At 27.5% G+C, this 21,151-nt stretch overlaps 1 protein-coding gene across 1 annotated transcript in view; it reads left to right on the top strand.

Annotated features, from left to right (window-relative positions):
• Window positions 1–7,430: 7,430 nt before the first annotated feature.
• Window positions 7,431–21,151, top strand: part of LOC129975506 (uncharacterized) — a 64,101-nt gene continuing 50,380 nt past the window's right edge. The window contains exons 1-2 of the mRNA XM_056088568.1: window positions 7,431–7,491; window positions 8,953–9,072. Coding sequence (XP_055944543.1) covers window positions 7,431–7,491; window positions 8,953–9,072 — 181 coding nt within the window. The remainder of the gene's footprint in view (window positions 7,492–8,952; window positions 9,073–21,151) is intronic.

Raw genomic sequence — 21,151 nt, 5'->3', positions numbered from 1 at the left:
GGTAATATTTTTAATTATGCCAAATATTTATATTATGCTTGCTTAAATGACCACGATCAAAGTTATGCTTCTTACTTTATTTAAGAAATTTTGTTATGAAACTGAGGTGAATTATATTGCTAATAAATTGCTCCATTATTATTCTTTAGGTGATTAATATGAAGACAATACTAGTTTATACGTTATTAATACAATCCCCCTTTTAGAAAAAAAATGCAATTTAAATTTATTATATATACATGACTACAATCATGCATATATCATATATATATATATATATATATATATATATATATTTACATTCAAGTTTTGAATATATTTTCTAACAATAAAAATATTCTTTTTTAATTTTCAAATAAATTGCTTGTTTAAATTACTGTCATCAGTCATACATTTTGCATTTTTTTCTGCTTTTAAATATATATTCATTATTAATTTTAATTACAATAATAATTAAGGGCACTACTTAGAACTAATTCAAATCATTATGCCATTTTAGTTGCCTAGTGTCTCTATAATTTATATTACATCATTTTAATCATTTTTATTGCCTTTATATCTTTGTAATAATAATTTTAATTAATAATAGTAATTTTATGATAATTGGATTCATTTTACTTGTTTAGATGATCACCACCACGGTAATATATTTGCATATTATTTAATTTTGTATAAAAATGTCTGTGTTTGGAACATCTATAAATTTAATATTCTCGAAGAATGTTGACTACATACGAATGCAGCACATCATCAAAATTCGATTTCATTTAAACAATATAGTTTGCAACAGAAGAAATAGGACATCGTAATATACAATCATATCCATACTCATTATTTGTACTGAGTGGTTGAATGAACATGGAAAAATGCAATCTATATTAAGAATCGCCGACTTCGTCTAATGAGATTGCAAATGAAAAGAAAACTATATAAATATAGACACAAACGTAAATCATGAAAGCAATGTAATTTTAAATGTTATTAATCTGCTTTATCTCTTAGCACAAAAAATACAATTTTAAATTTTGGTATTTGCATGACCACAATAGTAAGAGTATTTTCTACATTAAAGTCTTGGTTATTTTGATTACTTTTTCTAAAAATCAAAATTTTCTTTTAGAATAATAATTTCAAATCAAGTTCTTGTTTAAATTACTGTCATCAATGTCATAGATTTTGCATTTTTTTCTACTTTTCAATATCCAACCATAAATAAATTTACTATAAAATTAATGAAAATTTTATAATAATTTTCTGTTCATCATTCCTTTTTTTTAAATACCCTGTAGCTCTGTATTCTATACAACAGGACTTTAATGATTCATATTGTCTATTATTTTTTTAATAATAATTTGAACAGTTTTGCTGATAAAGTGGATTCATTTTACTTGTTTAGATGATCACCACCACGGTAATATATTTGCATATTATTTAATTTTATATAAAAAATATATAAGTATGAATCATCATCAATAAATTCAATAATCTCGAAGAATATTGACTGTGTATGAATGCAACATATCATCAAAACTATTTAATCAATATAGTTCGGAACCCAAGAAATAGGACATAGTATCATACATTCATACCCATAATCATTATTTCTACTTATTTGCTTATTGCATCTTATGTAGTTATAAATGATCTACATAAATGCAAAGAACTACATAAATGCAGACACAAACACTAATAATGCATAAAAACATGAGAATATTTGCGCTATTTTCAATGGAGCAGTGTACTTCAATGCATATGCATATATGTGTGTGTGTGTGTGTGTTAAAGTTTTACTTAATTACTGTACTTAAGGTTTTTGGAACAAGGTAAATATTTTTGTTATTCAAATTGAAACGAATCGAATAATTCAAAATTCCTAGAATTTTTAATATCGAAATTTCTGCAATAGTTTATTCTATAGGTAACTGTTCAGAAATTTTAGTTTTTCCATCTACCATCTTTCTGGGTATTCCATATACTTTTATCATTGATTCAATTTTAATTATATGCACTAGGAGTACCTTTGAATTTTCTTTTAGTGCTTTTCACTTTCAGTTACTGCTTACTCCCACTATATAAATATAATCGAGGCTGATAAGCAAAGACTATTTACTTATTTAATAATCTTCTCTAATATATATTACTCTTGAAAAGTATTAGAGTATTTATAAATATATGCTTATGTTTTTAATATGGTGCGTTATTTTGATATTTGAATTGGCATAAATGTTAACTAAAAAATATTAATTGATATTATGAAGTTATTATTAGCTATTGCTTAACTAAAAATTAAATTTATCCCTAAATATAAGAAATTTTTTTTTGATTATCAGTTTGATTTCATTCTATTTTTTAGGTCCCCATAAGCGATCTTTAAGCGATGATGATGATGGTAATATATTTTTTATTTTAATGTATCTAATAACTAGAAAAAATAATATAAAAATTTCATTCCGAATAATAATTTGAATAGTAATTGCTATTTAGATGACCCCCAGCGAGACATAATTTATTGTTTCTTATCTCATTTTGCATCTCACAGTAAAACATTTAAATTACAGTAACAATATTTCTTGGTGCTGAAACGTTGTATCACTATATTCATTAGATGAACATGATCGAGGCAGTGCTTGTCAATTCATTCTTTTCGTTGTTTTATAACTCACTTAAAAAAAAATTTAATTTTAATTTGTTCCATTAATTTTCTTCAGATGGTCACCATGACAGTACTATATATCGATTTTTTATTATTTTATACATCTTCCTAAGAATAAAAAATTATGTTAAAATAATGATTTTATTTGCTGTTACATTTAAATAATCATGCTTATGCCTACAATATATTTTATCTTAAAATTTTTCTCTAATCAAGATATTTTTTCGGAATGGCAATTTGAAATTAATAATTTCTTAAATATGATATTTTCTATTTTTTATGCTCTTTTCTGCTTAAGAATTAATAATTTTTGTTATTTTAATAATTCTAATAATGAAGCCCAATATTATGCATGTTTAAGTAATCAACTGTAAGTAACTCTGATCTATTTCGCATCATTTTAATTAATCTCTTTGTACAACCATAACTTTTTTTTACATCAACGAGTCCATTTTGCTAGTTTTTTGCCTCATTTTGTTTTTTTAGATAGTCAACATCACGGTAATATGTTTGAATTAGTTTATTTTATACTAGCCGCCTTTGGCGACCAGCCGGTTCGCCAATCTTAATGCTCGTTAAAATTTTAATAATGAAATATTTTATGTAATTTCTACTTTAATAGCTTCTTGATTTAAAATATTTTAAAACTTCAAATTTCAATTCACTCAGAATATTATAAAGGCCTTCAGTCATAACGTAATCTGTATCTCTCTAATTTTCTGTTAGCTCCCGTAGAATTTATGCTTTAAATTAAAGTGGAAATGATTAATCTGCAGTTAATATAATAATATTTTTTACTGAAACAAAGCATTTTTTTGTAATATGATTACTGAAAACAGAGTCACTGAACATTTAAACCTTATAGGCATCAAAGAATATTTTTCTTAGTTTATGTAATATCTCAAGAATCTGTCAACAAAAGTTTTTCAGATTTATCTTGAGCACGTATATTAATTAACAATGCTTAATTTTAAATGCATCAAACACTAAGAAAATAAACAGAATCGTTTAAAATAATCGGTCGAAAACAGGTAAAAAAATAATTATTTAAAAAACGATGAACTTAAACTAACATAAATACAATTTAATTACAAAAGCATACAACTAACATAAAAATAATTTAAATAAAGTCTGCTTTCGTTGAAAATAGATGTAAACAATCAGAACACAATGCGCATGCGGGAATTTTTTTACGCCAATTGGGGTAACGCTATGCAGATTACAAATTTTTAATTTCCTGTATTCTGTTTTATTTTAATTCAAAAGTACTTGAAGTAATGAATCTGAAAGATCGATTAATTAACCACGTTTAATTTTAAATGCATCAAACATTAAGAAAATAAACAGAATCTTTGAAATAATCGACCGAAAAATGTTAAGCCTAAGCCTTAGTAGCATGGGAAAAAAATGCTGAAGCCTTACTCATTTGGCGGTGGGGAAAGGAAAACTTTTTTGGCGGTAAAGTTAGTTTTTAAATAATAATAATAATTAAAATTTCAAAAAAAGGTATATACGTACCAAATTTGGTAGCTGTAGCTGTAGAGCGCCAATACACATACACACACACGTTGAGCTTTATATAAGTATAGAGTAATATAGTAAGTATAGAGTAATATAGTAAGTATAGAGTAATAAGTATTAGTATTCCTTAAAAATGCTTTCAACATGGGAGGGAAATGTATTATCAAATTCTGTTTACATTTTTTTGATATATTTGATAACAGAAATCCTGAAAGTTTTTTCTTATATTTTTTATTCCGAAAAATTAAACATTTAATAGTTTCCGAGTTTTGAAATATTGAAATCAAATGAAGTTTTATGCTGTTCAAGCAAAATAAATCTTAATTTCATACAAATCAAAATAAACCAAATAATCCTAATAAAAAACATATTAAAAATATTTTAAATTTGACTATTGAAATTTTAATCATGATTAGATTTTTGAATAAATATCATAACATTCAACTTTTCTTACTTTCACCTAACGAGCATGCACTCATCAATGCTGATTCGAAATTGATCTTGGAAAATTCGATTTCAGTTTTCCGTCTGTTTGATTTTAATTATGTACTATTTTTTTTCCGATTCTTTCAAATTTTATTTTTAAAAATTTGATATTCATTTATTGTTTATTTTATAAATATTTTTGCATAAATAATTATTTCTTGTTAAAAATCTAAATCATACGATCCAACCAGCGCTAAAATCATAAATTGAGAATATCTGCATACCAATTATCCTTTAAAATATTTTATAATCTTGAAAATTGTTAATACAAAATTGTAAATGAATGTGGATATGCTAACGTAGGAAAATTTGTGTAGTTACAATCCGGCAAAGATATTTTAGATACAACGACATATAAAAGACACTTGAATGCTTTTCTGGATATTTTTCTCTAGTCCTAATAAGGGTCTGTTCATTCTGTTTTTTTCAGTTATCTTTAAACGATCTCCAGAAGACTATCATGGTTAATATATTTCTCTTTGTATTATATTCATTTCAAACAATGAAAAATATTCTTAATGATGCTTTAACTTAATTATTGTTTAGATGAATAATAATTCGAGGATATCTTTTCCCTTATTCTTCTTGTTTATTTATCTCTTACTGCATGAATGTATCTTTAAAAAAGTTTTTTCATTAGTTGATACCAGATCTATTCCTTCGTTTAAAGCTCTTTTTAGAAAGGCTATTTAATTAATTTTCTTTTCCAGGAAACTCTGAGCAATCTCCACATAATAATAATAAGGGTATTATATTCTTTTCTTTATAATTATAATATACTGATATCATATTATAACAATGAGTTCTAAACAATAGTTTGTAATATAATTCTTGTTTCAATGACTATCATAGCGTAGATATTTTCTGTTATTCTTTCTGCTTGCTTATTTCTTTTAACAAGAAAATATCATTAGAATAAGAGTTTGATTCATTAAGTGTTTCAAATTCGTTTCCTTATTTAAAATTCTTTTAGAATAACATTTGAATTCATCCTTCTTTCCAACCCTCTCTACTCGATCACTACAAAATGATCAGAGTAATATATATTAATGCTATAATTTATTTATTTGAAATAGTAAAAAATGAACAAAAGTTTATAACATAATTCTTGTTAAATTATTACCATCAAGAGGATATATTTCTGTTATTCTTATAGTTTATTTACTTCTTAATAATAATGCATCTTTAAAATTAGAGTTTGATTCATTACTTGTTTTCTGCTTTTCTAAATAGCAATTTAACTTATTCTCCTTCTTTCAGAAAATTCTAGACAATCTTTAGATGATGGTAAGGGTAATATGTATATATATTGCTTTAATATTATATTTACCGCGTATAATAACAATTTCTGAACAATTGTGTTAAACCTGTTGGCCTATAACCAACTGTTATCCTTCTAGGCTCATAATCAACTCTGTTATACTTTAGGGTAAACTAACCCAAACTTTAGTAAAGCAAGCAGTGAAATTTTTGTGTCAAGAAGGCATAAAGATGAAAGCAGTTTCTTAAAAAATGACTTTTATTAAAAATCAAGAATAAAGTCAATGTTCTCGTAACTGGAGCACTCAAAATAATAAGTTGAATAATAAAAACTTAAATCAACATTACCAGACCTCAGATTCGAACCGTCTAAAATAACTAATTGGCATAGTTAAAATGTTGAAGCAACATACAGTTGCATAGCCAAACAGTGACGCTCTCCCTCTTAGAGCTAAAACACATTTCTCATATTCCCTATCCTTCTCTTCTCCAAAAACTACGACACGAGCCGAAATTAAAATAGTCGCTCGATTTGCATTGCGATTGTTGCCAACCACAAAACTCGCAAAAAGGTCGGGTTCGAATCATCGCTTTGTTTACTTTCATTGAGATCATGGAACGGGATTGGAAAAACAACACAAGGACCGTAAAATTCGGATCCGAAAATAACTTTCGCATGGTTTTTCTTTAAATGTCTAAAAAATTGTAACATTATTCTTGTTTAGATGACTACCATCACATAGATATATTTCTGTTATTCTAATTGTTTAACATCAAGAATGTATCTTTAGAATAAGATTTAATTAATTCAAGTTTTTTTTATTATTTATTGAAAGTTCTTTTAGAGTAGCAAATTAAATGATCCTTCCTTTTCAGACATTTCTATGCGATCTCCACAAAATGGTCCAGGTAATATATTTGTTTTAAAATCTTGTAATATCTCAAATAATAAAAAGCCCTTAAACAAAATAAAAACATTTGATCATTAGTTTTTAGAAGAGTACCATGATGAGGGTGTTTTTCTATTATTTTAATCGTTTATTAACATCTTACTACAATTATGCATTTTTAGAATAAGATTTTAAATCCTTATGTATTTCCGCACTTATTCCTTGTATAAAGTTATTTTAGATAACCATTTATTTCAAACCTTTCTTTCAGGAATCTCTGAGCAATCTCCAAACAAAAATCAAGGTACGATATTTTTTCTTTAAGGTTTTAAAGTTACAATAGATTTATCTGAAATAATATAAAAAATAATTCTGAACAATAGTTTGTATCATAATTCTTACTTAAGTCACTACCGTCGGAAGGATATATAGGGTTGTCTGAAACAATGGAAAAGCTTAGCTAAAGACAGTTACTTCCATATATGATGATATAAGACAAAATTAAATACGTAATTAACAATGTTTTATGCAACTTTGTTGCTTACAATCTCAAGAATGGGCGAGAGTGTAGTGTACAGCATTGCCTGCTTCACTTCTTTTCACCTATTAGAGTTCCAAAGATGACAGTTAGTGGGAGCCCGTCTGGTTGGTGCGTTGGTAATCACAGTAGCCCAGCTATTAGTATTAGCAATAGGAGCTGTGTCGAAGATTATGACAGCATATAAAGATAAGGGAAGAACAACATCTGTTAGAATGAACTGCGGAAGAAAAATCAAACTAGATCTAGACAACAATCAATCTAGAAAAGAAGGATCATTAATTGATCCTTCTTTTCTAGGCTTTTCTAGGCCATCTCCACAAAAAGGGCCTGATAATATATTCTCTTCTTTTATCTTATAATATATCAAATAATAAAGACAAATTCTGAACAATCAATTGAATAAAAAAATGAACATTAATTTGTAATATGATATTTTTAGATGAGTACCGTGATGAGGATCTATTTCTGTTATTTTGATAGTTTATTTATTAACCTCTTACCGCAAAAATGCATCTTTAGAATAAAATTTTATATCATTATGTGTTTCCACACTTATTCTTTGTATATAGTTATTTTAGATAACAATTTATTTTAAACTTCGTTTTCTGGAATTTCTAAGCAATCTCAATAGAAAATTTAGGGTACGATATTTTTTCCCTAATTTTATAACATTTATCTCAAATAATCAAAAATATTCTGAACAATCGTTTGAATCATAATTCTTACTTTCTTGACTACCGTCGCAAGGATATATTTCTGTTATTCTTATTGTTTATTTACCTCTTACCAGAAGAAAGTTATTTTATATTAACATTTAAATTCGTTTTTTTTTTCAGGAATCTTTATGCGATCTCCAAACGAGCATCATGGTAATATACTTTTTGTTTCTTTAATGTTATAATATGTTTATCTCAAATAATAATAATGTAATTCTGAACAGTAGTTTGAAACATAGTTTTTGTTTATATGTCCACTATCATGGGAATATATTTCTATTATTCTTAATTTGCTTCTCACCATAAGAAAATATTTTTAGAATAGCTGTTTTATTCACTATATTCTTTCAATACATTTTTCTTTGTTTAAATACCTTTTAAAATAAATATTTCTTTTCCATTTCAGCCATTTCTATGCGATCTCCACACGGCCATCATGGTAATATATTTCACTTTTAATGTTATAATATGATTATCTCAATAACAAAAATCTTGAATAATAATTTGTAACTTACTTGTTGGTTAGATGACAACCAGCACTGTAATATTTCTGTTACTATTATTGTTCACTTTATTTCTTACTGTTAAAATTATGTTTAGAACAGCAATTTATTTTGTTTCCTGATGACCACGATCATCATGGTAATGTATTTTTAATTTACTGCTTTAATCCATTCATTTCACTATTTTTTTCATTTTATTCATTTAACTATAATTTGAAATGTTATATATGTTTAGATCATCATCATGACGGTAATAATTTTCGTATTTTTTTTCACTTGTATATGAACAGTTTTGTAATTAAATATAATATTTGAAACTTTTACGTTAAAATTTTTATTTGTTTATTTAAGTTAAAATATAAACATTTCTTTTTAAACACAGATTTGAGATGTTGTACTCCTAATTTGGGTCCTTTTGATCGTTGTAATGACCATTATCATATTAAAGCATTTTTTAATTACTATTCTTTGAAAGTAGAAATGATTGGTTTATCTGTATCAGGTACTTTAAATATGCGTATGTGCGTTTCACTTTCTTTTATTATTAAGTTACGAAATAAATATTCAGTTGAAAATATTCTTTTACCGGAGATATGTTTTTTTATAAGTCCGATATTGAATTGAAATATTTAGCTATGAAATTTCAAATTATAAAAGAACAAAAAATGTAAATTACTTATTAAAAACTTAATAAAGTTCATTGATACGATCTGTAACTAAGAATTATTGAATTATTTCTTCTCAACCCCAAAATTTGAATGTAAGTAAAAAAATCTAAAAAGATGATCGAAGTATATTTAATAAACGAGAAACACAGTTTTACTTGTTATTATATACACATTTGTTTAGATTAATTGTCCCATACAACTATGATAACATGATATAAAATATCTTATTTTTAAAAGCTAATCTACAGTTTTGAACTGCGGAATACTGAACATGCGCCCTTTTCGCAGAAGTTGGCCACGAAAGTGCTGGATGCATCAATAAAGAGAAGTTAATCAGCTGGACAAGAGACCATATTCCTTTTCTCGTAGTTGTTTTACACGGAAGCGGGAGAAAGAAGTTATCGCAACACAAATTATAAACCAAATTTCATATTCAGAAGTCCAGAAAATCGTTGCTTCCAAAGTAGCTGACCTAGGCAACAGCTAATCAGCTATAACTCAGCTCAAGGTTAAATAAACTGAGCCTCAAAATATAAATAAGAAGGGTTCATTTTTGGAGAAAACACTCACTACTTCTAAACAAATGCACTCTATTTCAAATCTGGAAGTTGTAATACCTGAAAGGAAGTTTCCAATTACTGGAATTGAAAACTGTAATCCCACCTCAATTTGTAGTGTTGCTTCACAGAACTTATATAGCTTTAAAACTGTCAGCTAGGGGAAGAAATTTATGAAATAGCTTCAACCTATAATAAAATATAAAATTAGGTTTCAAAAAAGGCCTGAATTTTATACACCTTCGTCGTTAAAGTTTTTGTCTTTTGCTACTAAACATTTAGACAATACTTCATTTCAACGATTGCAAGATGAATCTAGAATTATTAATAAAACCGAATCACCACCTGTAAACCCCAAAACTGTATTTGTGCTAGTTAATATTTCCAGTATCATAACTGAAACTGAATTTGATGCAATGCACTTGAATTGAATTTACAACTGAACTGAATTTGATGCAGTTTGACCTAAATGAGCCTATTGAAGACGCTTCTCCTCTTGTTGTAGCAGCAACCCCCACCACTATCCGCGAAACCTGCTTTTTTTTCAAGAAACTTCTATGACACAAAAAGTAATTGGGCCCACTTAAATGGGTTGATTTTAAAACATTTTTCCATCCACTTTAAATACCACTCTCTAAACTTTTCCATACCCTTTAAGAAATTCAATTTCGCATATTTTTTATTCGATGAAAAGGGGAAACACATTTCGTTCTTGAATAAATAAACATAGTCTAAAATATCATTCATTTTTACTCGTCAAAAACTCTTTTAATTCAGTAAAAAAAGATATATATTTGTAATTTGCAAACACGTATTTTGTCTTTGAATCCTGATAATTAAATATTTCTATATAAGAATGTAAATGTCCTTTAAAAGTAAACAATTAATACGTTTTTCGTTTTCAGATGACCACCACCACCATCATCATGGTAATATAATTAACTCTAATATTAAGATTTATTTAACTCAGAAAATAAAAAAATTATTTTGAATAATGATATGAAATGTAATACTTGTTTAGATGACCACCATTACGGTAATATATTTCTATTATCATCGTTTGCTTATCTCTTACTTTAAAAAAATGTATTCAGAATAAGAATTAATTAAAAAAATGAATAAACGGTTTTTGTTTGCAGATCATCACCATCATCATAGTAATATATTTTTATTTTAATATTATGATTTATTTATTTCAAATCTTAAAAATATTTTAGAATTTTAATTTGAAACATAATAATTGTTTGGACCATGATGATGTTTAGATGTTCATCATCATGATAATGCATTTGTTATCTTTTGTTTTATTTATCATACTTAATGAAAATATTTTTAAAATAAGAGTTTAATTCATTATGCGTTTTCAGATGACCACGATCACGGTAATACATTTTTATTTCATTGTTTTAACCTTAAGAAATTTGAACTTGAATTATCTGTTATTCTTAAGAAATTATCTTAAGAATTACAGATAATTCAAGATTTAAATAAATAAACAATTAATACGTTTTCACTTTCAGATGATCACCACCACCACCACTACCACCACCCTCATCATGGTAAAAATTATACTTTAATATTATAATTTATTTAATTCAACTAATAAGAGAAATTAGAATAATGATTCGAAATGTAATACTTATTTAGATGGCCACCATCACGGTAATGTATTTCTATTACTATTATTGTTTCCTACTACTTTTCTTCAGAATGCGAGTTAATTTAAGACCAAATATATAATTTTCTGAATCATTATGCGTTTTCAGATCACCACCATCATCATGGTAATGTATTTTCATTTTAATTTCATGATTCATTTATCTTAAAGAATAAAAAAAAGTCCTTTTGGAATGATAGTATGAAACTTAATATTTGTTTAGATGGGCATCATCATGGTAGTATATTTTTGTTATTCTTGTGCTTACTTATCCTTTATTTTAAGAAAATATTTTTAAGCTAAGCATTTGATTCATTATGTACTTTCAGATTATCACGACCATAATGGTAATATATTTTTTTACTCTATTATTTTTACTCACTGATCTCTTACAATAAGTTTCGTGCTTGGATTAATTTAAAATATTTTATTTATTTAGATCACCATCACGGTAATAATTCTTGCATTAATTATTTTCGGTTATTTTTATCTAACCATATAATTGTTTTTATTTCTAATAACAAGAAGAATAATATGCTTAAAAATATGTTTCTGTATGTGCTGGAAATAAAGCGGGCAGACCGTTTGACCTACAGGCATGAAATTTGGCAGATATATACTTTGGGAAGCGAGATTACACTTCAGAAAGATTTTTTTTTGACATTTTAATTATTTAAAAATTAAGTGAGATTATAATATTTTTTTATGATTATTTCCAAAATTATTCTCTTACAAAAAAATTTTTACACCCTTATAAAGTTTTAAAAATTACCTTTTTGATCACGTCAATTTATTTTTTGTAAAATTCTTTAGTTTAAATTGAATTAACTTTTTAAGTATATTTTACAACAATATTTTCATTATTGTGAATAAAATCCAACTCGTTTTTATTATTTCGTCAAATACTTAATCAAATGATTTTCTTCCATTGTTCTTCAAATCTAAGGAAGAGGTTCTTTCAGTATCTGTATAAGAATTTATATAATAAATAAGAAAGAGAAGTTATCCAATATTGTTAATTTTGAAATATGTGAACTAGATGCTTACGCCTTCATTACAACAAATTAAACACAATAATAATTACTAAATAAAGGAAACAAATAGAAAATACTAAATTAAATACAGTAAATTTCCTAGGACCAACCGGTCTCCAAAGGTTCTTTATATTGGTTCGTCGTTATATTGAAACACTAAAATTGCTTCTTTAAACAAATTTCAGGCGTCATAATTTGAATCGTTCTGGTTATTATGATATTATATTTTGATAATATTTTATCCAATGATATTGAATAACAGAAATGTCTGGTTCACCGATGTCGGATGTATTAATATTTTTATTGATGGATGTCCCAAGTTTACTTCAAGTGTTAAGCAAAAAATAAATATTATATTTGAAACCTTTTTTACTTACATAATTTTTTTCTGCATTTGATGTTTTTTTTTAAGAAGAGTTAAAGTAGTTGAATTATTTTATAGGAGTTGAACAAGGTACATTGTAGTTCCCGATATGGTGCAGATGCAAATAAATTATTTCGAAACCTTTTATATTGAATATTAATTAAATTGACTAACTCTGTTTAAAACATAAGTTTTTTTTTCTTCCAATTATAAATTATTCACACATTATATAAATTTGTTTTCCCTTTCATCTGGCCTCACTAAATGGAAACTAAATTTATTTTGCAGAACTTACTCACTTTTATCATGCGATAGTATCTCAAAAATAACAGTTTATTACGTTTTTTGAGATAATAGCGATAATATATTTTTACTTTATTGTTTTAGATTTTTGTCTCAAATATTTGGCTAAATGTTAATTTGAAACTTCATATTTACTTGCATTTTAACCAGTCGGTAATACATAATTATATTTTAATTATCTCTACATTATTATACTTATTTATATTAATTATTATTTATCTCTAAGCATTCAAAAGTCATTTAAAATGAAAATCTGATTCATTATGCTTTTACAGGTGATTACCATCATGGTAATAATTTTTCATTTTATTATTACATTTCATCGTCACCAAGCTTAAAAGATTTTTTAGAATTTATTTGAAACCGGTTTTCTTCTAGAAAAAATTGACGAACACTGCTCGTTCTTTACTCAGGAAATTTTTTTACTCCACATTGAAACTAATAATGACTTATAAGAAAATTTGTCTTTTAAAAAAGAAGTGGAGACAAAAAACAATTAAATTCTAAATGAAGGTTGTTTTTCCTAATTTATTTCAAGATATAGGCATCGGATGACAGTAATACTTTCATAACAAGGAACCTATGCAATAGGAAATCATTAAACTGCAATCAATAATGCTAAAAATCTCCAACTGAAGGAGAATCGCACTTCATTGGCTTAATGGATTGCAGTTGTATACAAAATATTATTGAGGCCTTAAAACATTGAAAAATATATGAAAAAAGGGCACCTGAATCTGTTCATTTTTTATTTGTCCAATCTTCCCCATTTATCTGGACAGATCGACTTAACCCAATGATTTGTTGAGTCTTTTTTAATTACTTTTCTCTTGGCAAGAGAAATCAGAGAATATGATTAGGCTATGGATTCCATATATTAGTTCTTGCAAATAGTATAAATTCTTAAAAGTCAGTATCATTCTGAGATTCTTGAACAACCAGCCTCGTTCCTCCATCAAAAACTCACTGATGGCTAGCTGCGTTTTATTGGAATACTTATCTATATGTGTGTACGAACGAAGAATTATTCTTCAAACATATAGAATTTGAGCGACGTTCAATTAATTTATATAAAAAAGAAATCCAACCGTTGCATTACTTTCGGACTAGCTCTCGAACAATTAGTTCCTGAATTTTTGAATCTTTTCAGAAATCATTATTGAAGTCCATTATATATATATATATATATATATATATATATATATATATATATATATATATATATATATATATATATATATATATATATATAATATGAGGTTGCAACATTATATGTAATATCATATTATATAATGTATTATCTTTTATCCTTATCAAGGAATAAAACATTTCTTTTGCATTTTTTCTATCATTGTTTTGATTTTATGGTATTTTTCAGGTTGGGATCATGGTAATACAATATTTTTCCTTTCTAACTTTTCAACTAAATATTTTTTAAATTTAATCAAAGTATTTTATATTCAATATTTCATAAATAAATTAAAACTATAAATGTCCATGTTTTGCCAACATTTTGAATTCCGATAATTTTATAGGTTTCGATGAAGGTAACAAAATATTTTTACTTTTTATTTTTGGATGTATTTTCTATCTTGAATTTAATAAATTTATTAATATATTTTTAATACTTGTTCATAATATTGTAATTAAGAATGTGTTTGCACTAATATTTTGATTTTTGAAATTTTTAGGCTGGGATCACGGTAATATTTTTCTTATTTAAATTACCTTTTTACATCAAATCCAAAATAATTATTCATTTATTTAAAATACACATTCCTGCTAAAATAATTAGAATTGTGGTTTCTGTCGTTATTTTGAACTTTTCCTAATTTTCCAGGCTTTCACTATGGTAATATACTATTTTTTTATTAGTTCAAAACCGAAATCAATAAAAATACTAATATAAGCGCACCATTTATAATAATTATCGTGAGTATTTGCAAATATTTCGAATTGCTTTTTTTTAGGTTGGGATGACGGTAATATATTTTTTATTATTTTCAGTAATCTCTTCTATTTCAATCATATAAAACCAGTTATATATTAAAAATTATTCATAATAAAATGATTTTAAATGTGTTTTGCTATAAACGTTGACTTTCTGCTATTTTAGGCTTTGATCATGGTAATATATATTCTAATAATTTTTAGTTGTATTCATAACCCATAAATTATTAAAAGGATTAATTTGTTATTGACACAATGATATAATATGTTTATTCAACATAGCTATTTTTTTTCTTTTCAGGCGTTCATCACGGTAATAAGATATTTTATTATATCCTTCAATTAAATAAATTTGGTATTGTATGCATTCTTTATAATAAACATCCATCATCAATGTGATTTTTTTGTAATTTTTTCAGATGAAGAACACGGTAATATAATAATCTTTATTTTTTACATTTTATTCACTACTACTAATGCAATAATGTTATTAGCATATTATAAACATGTATTTATTATTTAATAATTTTTAATATGTATTTTTGCCACCGTCTTAACATTCTGTAATTTTTTAGCTGACCATCACGCTAATAAAATATTCTTCATTACTTCACATTTTATTTACTATCAGTAATCCAATTAAGTTATATTACATGCAGATATTTATAATATAATAATTTTAAACGCGTGTTTTGCCAAAACGTTTATTTTCTTAATTTTCCAGATGACCATCAAGGTAATACATTTTATTACTTCAAATTTCATTTATTGCTATAGTCCAATAAAGTTATTAGTATATTACATACAGGCACTTAAAATGTATTAATTTTAAACTCATAGTTTTATCAACTTCTTGATTTTCTTTAATTTTTAGGTGATCATCACGGTAGTATATTATTCTTATTGGTCAAATTTTATTTATAGTCAGTATCTCAATAAAAGTTTTAGCATATTACAAACATATATTTATAGCATAATAATTTTAAATGCGTGTTTAACTAAAATTTTGATTTCCTATAATTTTTCAGGTGATTATCACTGTAATATAAGTTTCTATATTATTACGAATTTTTTTTACTATCCACTAATTAAAATTATTAGCATATTATAAAAAGACGTTTATAATAAAATAACTTTCATTTCATATTCTTGCCACTTTTTTGACTTTCTGTAATTTTTCAGATGGGGATCATGGTAATATATTTAGAAATTACTTTTTGTATTTTCTATCCTTAATCAGAAAATAACTACAAATAATTCAATAAATCTTTGAAGAAACTATTCTATTTTTATCTTTCTCCAAAGTCATTAATGTTATTTAATAGTTTTTTTAAAAATTTTTAGCCTGTTTGGTTTTCGAAATACGTGAAGAAAAATGCATCTCCTTACTTTTAGTGTATAAAGTATACTTAATTTAAAATCGAAACAAGAAAATACGTCATTATCATATTATTATGTGGTAATTTAGCGTTTTCTAGAATATCTTTTAAGTAATTAATATCAGTGCTAAAATGAAATTTGTAAAGCAGCTTCAGTATCATTAAATATTAAAACGTTACTCTTTTGCTCATATATTTATTTAGTGTCCATTAACAATATTTTTGTTCTGAACTATAAATACATATATTCTTTTTTTTCACTTTTTCATATGCTTTAATTGGCTTTTTTCATAAATTGTTGTCGATCTTTCTTTCATACCATTGTTTCATCTTCTTTAAATAATGAATTCAAACTTTTGATGAAACTTAATTTTACCCAATGAAATATGCCTGCAATGTTTGTTTTTCAGGAGGCATTTGGGGAGGTGATTATTTTTTTTTATCTCATATATATATAATATACAGGGTGGTCAAAAAAACCCTTCTCCTATGTATGAAGCCCTAACGGCTTATCCGCTCAACCAATCGAACCAAAATTTCAGACATGGTTGTTTGAAGGTATGCGCTGGAGATTGTGATGAGTCTAAACAACAGAGCTCACGGTTACGGTTACAGTGAGAGAATTTTGAAATCTTCGAATGGCAACACCCACTTTTTCCTTGAGCAAATTGATCAGCGTATTGAAAAACCACAAATGGCGTTGAAACGATTAGCGTGTGACGAAAATTAGCGGCGTAAATCATTTACAAAGAAGAGCATTATAAAGGACTAATGACAACACAGAGAGGAAGAGCTTTGACGCACTTTGCATAATTCACAGGGTTAAACAGTCATTATAACGAACATATTAACATTATATAAACAGTCATCATAACGAAATGTCATTAGTGACATTATATGGATGCAAGATGGGACTCCTCCACACGTCACCCAATGTGTTCGATCAGTACTGCAACAACACTTTCGTGATAGAGTCATCTCTAGTAATTTTGCAGTTTCATGGCCACCGCGATCCCCCGACCCACTCCTATGGATTTTTGGTTCTGGGGTTATCTGAAATCTAAGGTGTACACGACTGGTCCACGAGATGTGTCAGAATGGCAAGATGCCATAACACGTGAGGTTATGTAGATTCCTCCTTTCATGTTACGTTCGGCATTGTTGTTCACAATCTCCCGAATGCAATGCGTTGTTGCCTGCGAAGATGAACACGTTGAAAACCTGTAATTATAACTTTTAATTCCAATAAAAACTTTTTTTCTCTTTCCTCTCTGTGTTGTTATTAGTCCTTTATAATGCTCTTCTTTGCATATGCTTTACGGCGGCAATTTTCGTCACACGCTAATCGTTCCAACGCCATTTATGGTTTTTCAATACGCTGATCAATTTGCGCAAGGAAAAAATGGGTGTTGCCATTCAAAAATTTCAAAATTCTCTCACTGTAACCGTAACCGTGAGCTCTGCGTTGTTTAGAATCATCACAATCTCCAGCGCATACTTTCAAATAACCATGTCTGAAATTTTGGTTCGATTGGTTGAGTGGATAGGCCGCTAGAATTTCATATATAGGGGAAGTCTTTTTTTTTTTTTTTTTGACCACCCTGTATATATAATGTTTTCTAAAAATGGAACGAAGTGTTTATTTCTTTAGTGCTATTACAATTTAGTGCTATTACAATTAGTGCTATTTATTTAGTGCTATTTCGAAGTGCTATTACAATTAGACGTGTACTTCAATTTGTAAAGTTGCATCAAATACCTTATCCAAATATATGAAAATATTTTAGTTTCTGTAAAGTATTTTTTTCGGTATTGCCTTTTATATGACTGTTTAATTACTTCAATTTCGCCATAATTGTTGTTTAAATCTTAATTTCGATTAGTTATTACATTTAAATTTGTAATAAGCGTCTTTAAATTTTAGAATAAGCATATACCGGGTGTCCCATAAATTTGTAAATACTTTACTCATTCCTTCAATTTTTATGAATTTTTATATTTTAATGCGGTTTGCGAAACTTTTATTCTCATAAAGGGGGATTTTTTTCATACAAAAAAAAAAAGTTCAAAAATTTGTCGATAGAGGCGCTAAACACAAGTAAAAAATACAATTCTACGGGAAAAATACTTTTATTTGCATGCAAGCAATTGTTTACATGCGTATCACACCAGTACTACAGTACTTGTTCTATGTGTCCGCCATCACCACAAATAACAGTTTGGAAGCGGGAGACAACACTGGTAACTTCATCATACAGCATATCCGGAGGAATGCATGAGATTTCGTGGCGAATGGCTTCCTTTAGCTGCACTAACGAAGTTGGCCTATGGCGGTACACCCGAGACTTGAGGTAACCCCATAGCCAAAAAATCAACGGGTGTTAAATCTGGTGAGCGTGGGGGCCATTCATGTGTAAAGTGACGGCTTATTATCCGTTCTTCAGTAAAGGTTCTTCTCAAAAATGCCTTCACTTCGGTGTCGATGTGAGGAGGTGCCCCGTCTTGCATGAATGTCACTGTGTCAAGGACATCACGTTCCAATAAGGACGGTATCACTTCCTTCTGTAACATTTCCAAGTAACTTGTTCCATTAACTGAACATGTCTTCCATCCTGCTCTTTTACAGGGCTTTTCAAAGAAAAAAGAGCCTATAATAATGAATGCAGTGAAACCACACCAAACAGTAACCCGTGGTGAATGCAGGGGCTTCTCAGTGTAAGCATGTGGATTCTCATGTGCCCATATTCTACAGTTATGGGTATTAACTGCTCCATGCAAAGCAAAATGAGCCTCATCTGTTCACAATATTTTCAGCAGCCATCGCGGATCATCTTCAATTTTTGCCAAACCCAATTTGAGAATTCCAGTCTCTTAGCTGTATCATTTGGTAAGAGCTGATATAGCGATTGCAATTTGTATGGGTGCAATTGCAATACACCATGAAGGATACGGTGCACCGAAGTCTTTGGTACACCAGTTATTCGTGCCACTTCTCGTGCGCTACTGACTGCACTTGTAGATTGTTCCCTTAGCGTGTCCATTTGCGAAGAGACATCGGGGGTACGGACTGTTGTTAAACGAGGTGTACCACTGTGTGGTTGATGACATAAACTTCCAGTTTCTTCGAAACGACGTACTAGGGAAACAAGTCTAGCAGGAGTGATCGGACTTGAACCTTTCTTCAATCCTAAACTTTTGTAAGGCTTCAGCCGCCGATTCGTTGCTGACATAAAACTACTTTACCAATAGTGCTTTATCCACGAGTGTCAACATCTTAATACAAACCTTATGCAAACCTTTAGAAATGATGTGTCAATCGCTCACTCTGCCTTTCATAAGACTTTAATTTGCATATTTCCACTGATTTGCTTGTGTGCAGCGCCCTCTATTGACAAATGTTTGAACTATTTTTTTCTGTATCAAAAAAAAAAAAATTCCCCCTTTATGAGAATAATAGTTTCGCAAACAGCATTCAAATATACCCAGTCCTTCAATTTTTATGAATTTTTAAAGTATTTACAAATTTATGGGACACGCGGTATTTGCATTCAGAAGAGTGAAACATTCTGTGGGTATAAATGAATGTAAAATAAATCATTTCTAATTTACATTTCGAAAACCGCATAAAAATGTGATATTTTTAGTTTTCCATTATCAATTTTCACAGAAGCCAAATTATTTTTATACTATCGCATACCTTATTTAACGAAAGTAATGGAAAATAATAGAAATATATGCCTGGTTGCGATACTTAAGGAAATAATTATTTATTCGATTTTTTGGATGAAACTTTTCAGAGGGTTCCCCACATCGCCAAAGAAAAAGGAAGAATGTGAAGAAATATTGTGAGAACTTACCGTTGCACAAAATTTACTTTATGAAATTACGTTTACCGTTACTTTATACAAAAAGTGAAACTACATTTAAATAATATCTATACTGTTGGTTTGGAATGCTGAGCTCAGGACAAAATGTTCATGCACTATCATGAGGGTAACATGAAAAATTTCAATTATAAGGATATTATAATTTGTAATCGCTAAACCGTTCTATAATCACGATTACTAGAAAGATGCTGGGAATTTGGGAAATGAAATTTATATTCTTTTACAATTAGGATGGCATTACAATTACATACAACATAAAACATCAGCGAATCCAGCAGTTCCTTGTTACTGAATAAGTCATTCATTTAGAAAGCACACAAGTGCTAAGAAATAATTGTTCAACGTTCTAGTACTTCTCTGAAATATCTTAAATTTTCAGTTTCTCAACTTTCTCTTCCCTCTAAAAAGTCTAAATCTTGCAACTGTCGACCAATAAGTGAACAACATTATATGCAATTAGCAAATTTTTAAAAATCAAAATTGGATGATGTATTATTACTAGAAAAATAATTACATGTAACAGTTTTTATGCATTAAATAATCTATATTTCTGAAATGATTTTTTCCATCTAAATTTGTGATTAGTCCTTCTATAAAATCTTAAAACTCTGTACAAGCTGAAGGAAAATGTGCAGCTTGGAACAAACTCATTTCCGTTTGAATTTTGTTTAAAACTCTGAGACCCATCTTTATTCAAAGATAGCGTAAACTTTAAAGATTGTCTTTACCTAATTTTTCAAATCAAAATAAATTCCGTTTACATTTTGGGAAAATCATGCTCT

The sequence above is a fragment of the Argiope bruennichi genome, chromosome 7 (genome assembly GCF_947563725.1).
Source record: "Argiope bruennichi chromosome 7, qqArgBrue1.1, whole genome shotgun sequence".
Lineage (NCBI taxonomy): Eukaryota > Metazoa > Arthropoda > Arachnida > Araneae > Araneidae > Argiope > Argiope bruennichi.
This window is presented reverse-complemented; position numbering and strand designations above follow the sequence as displayed.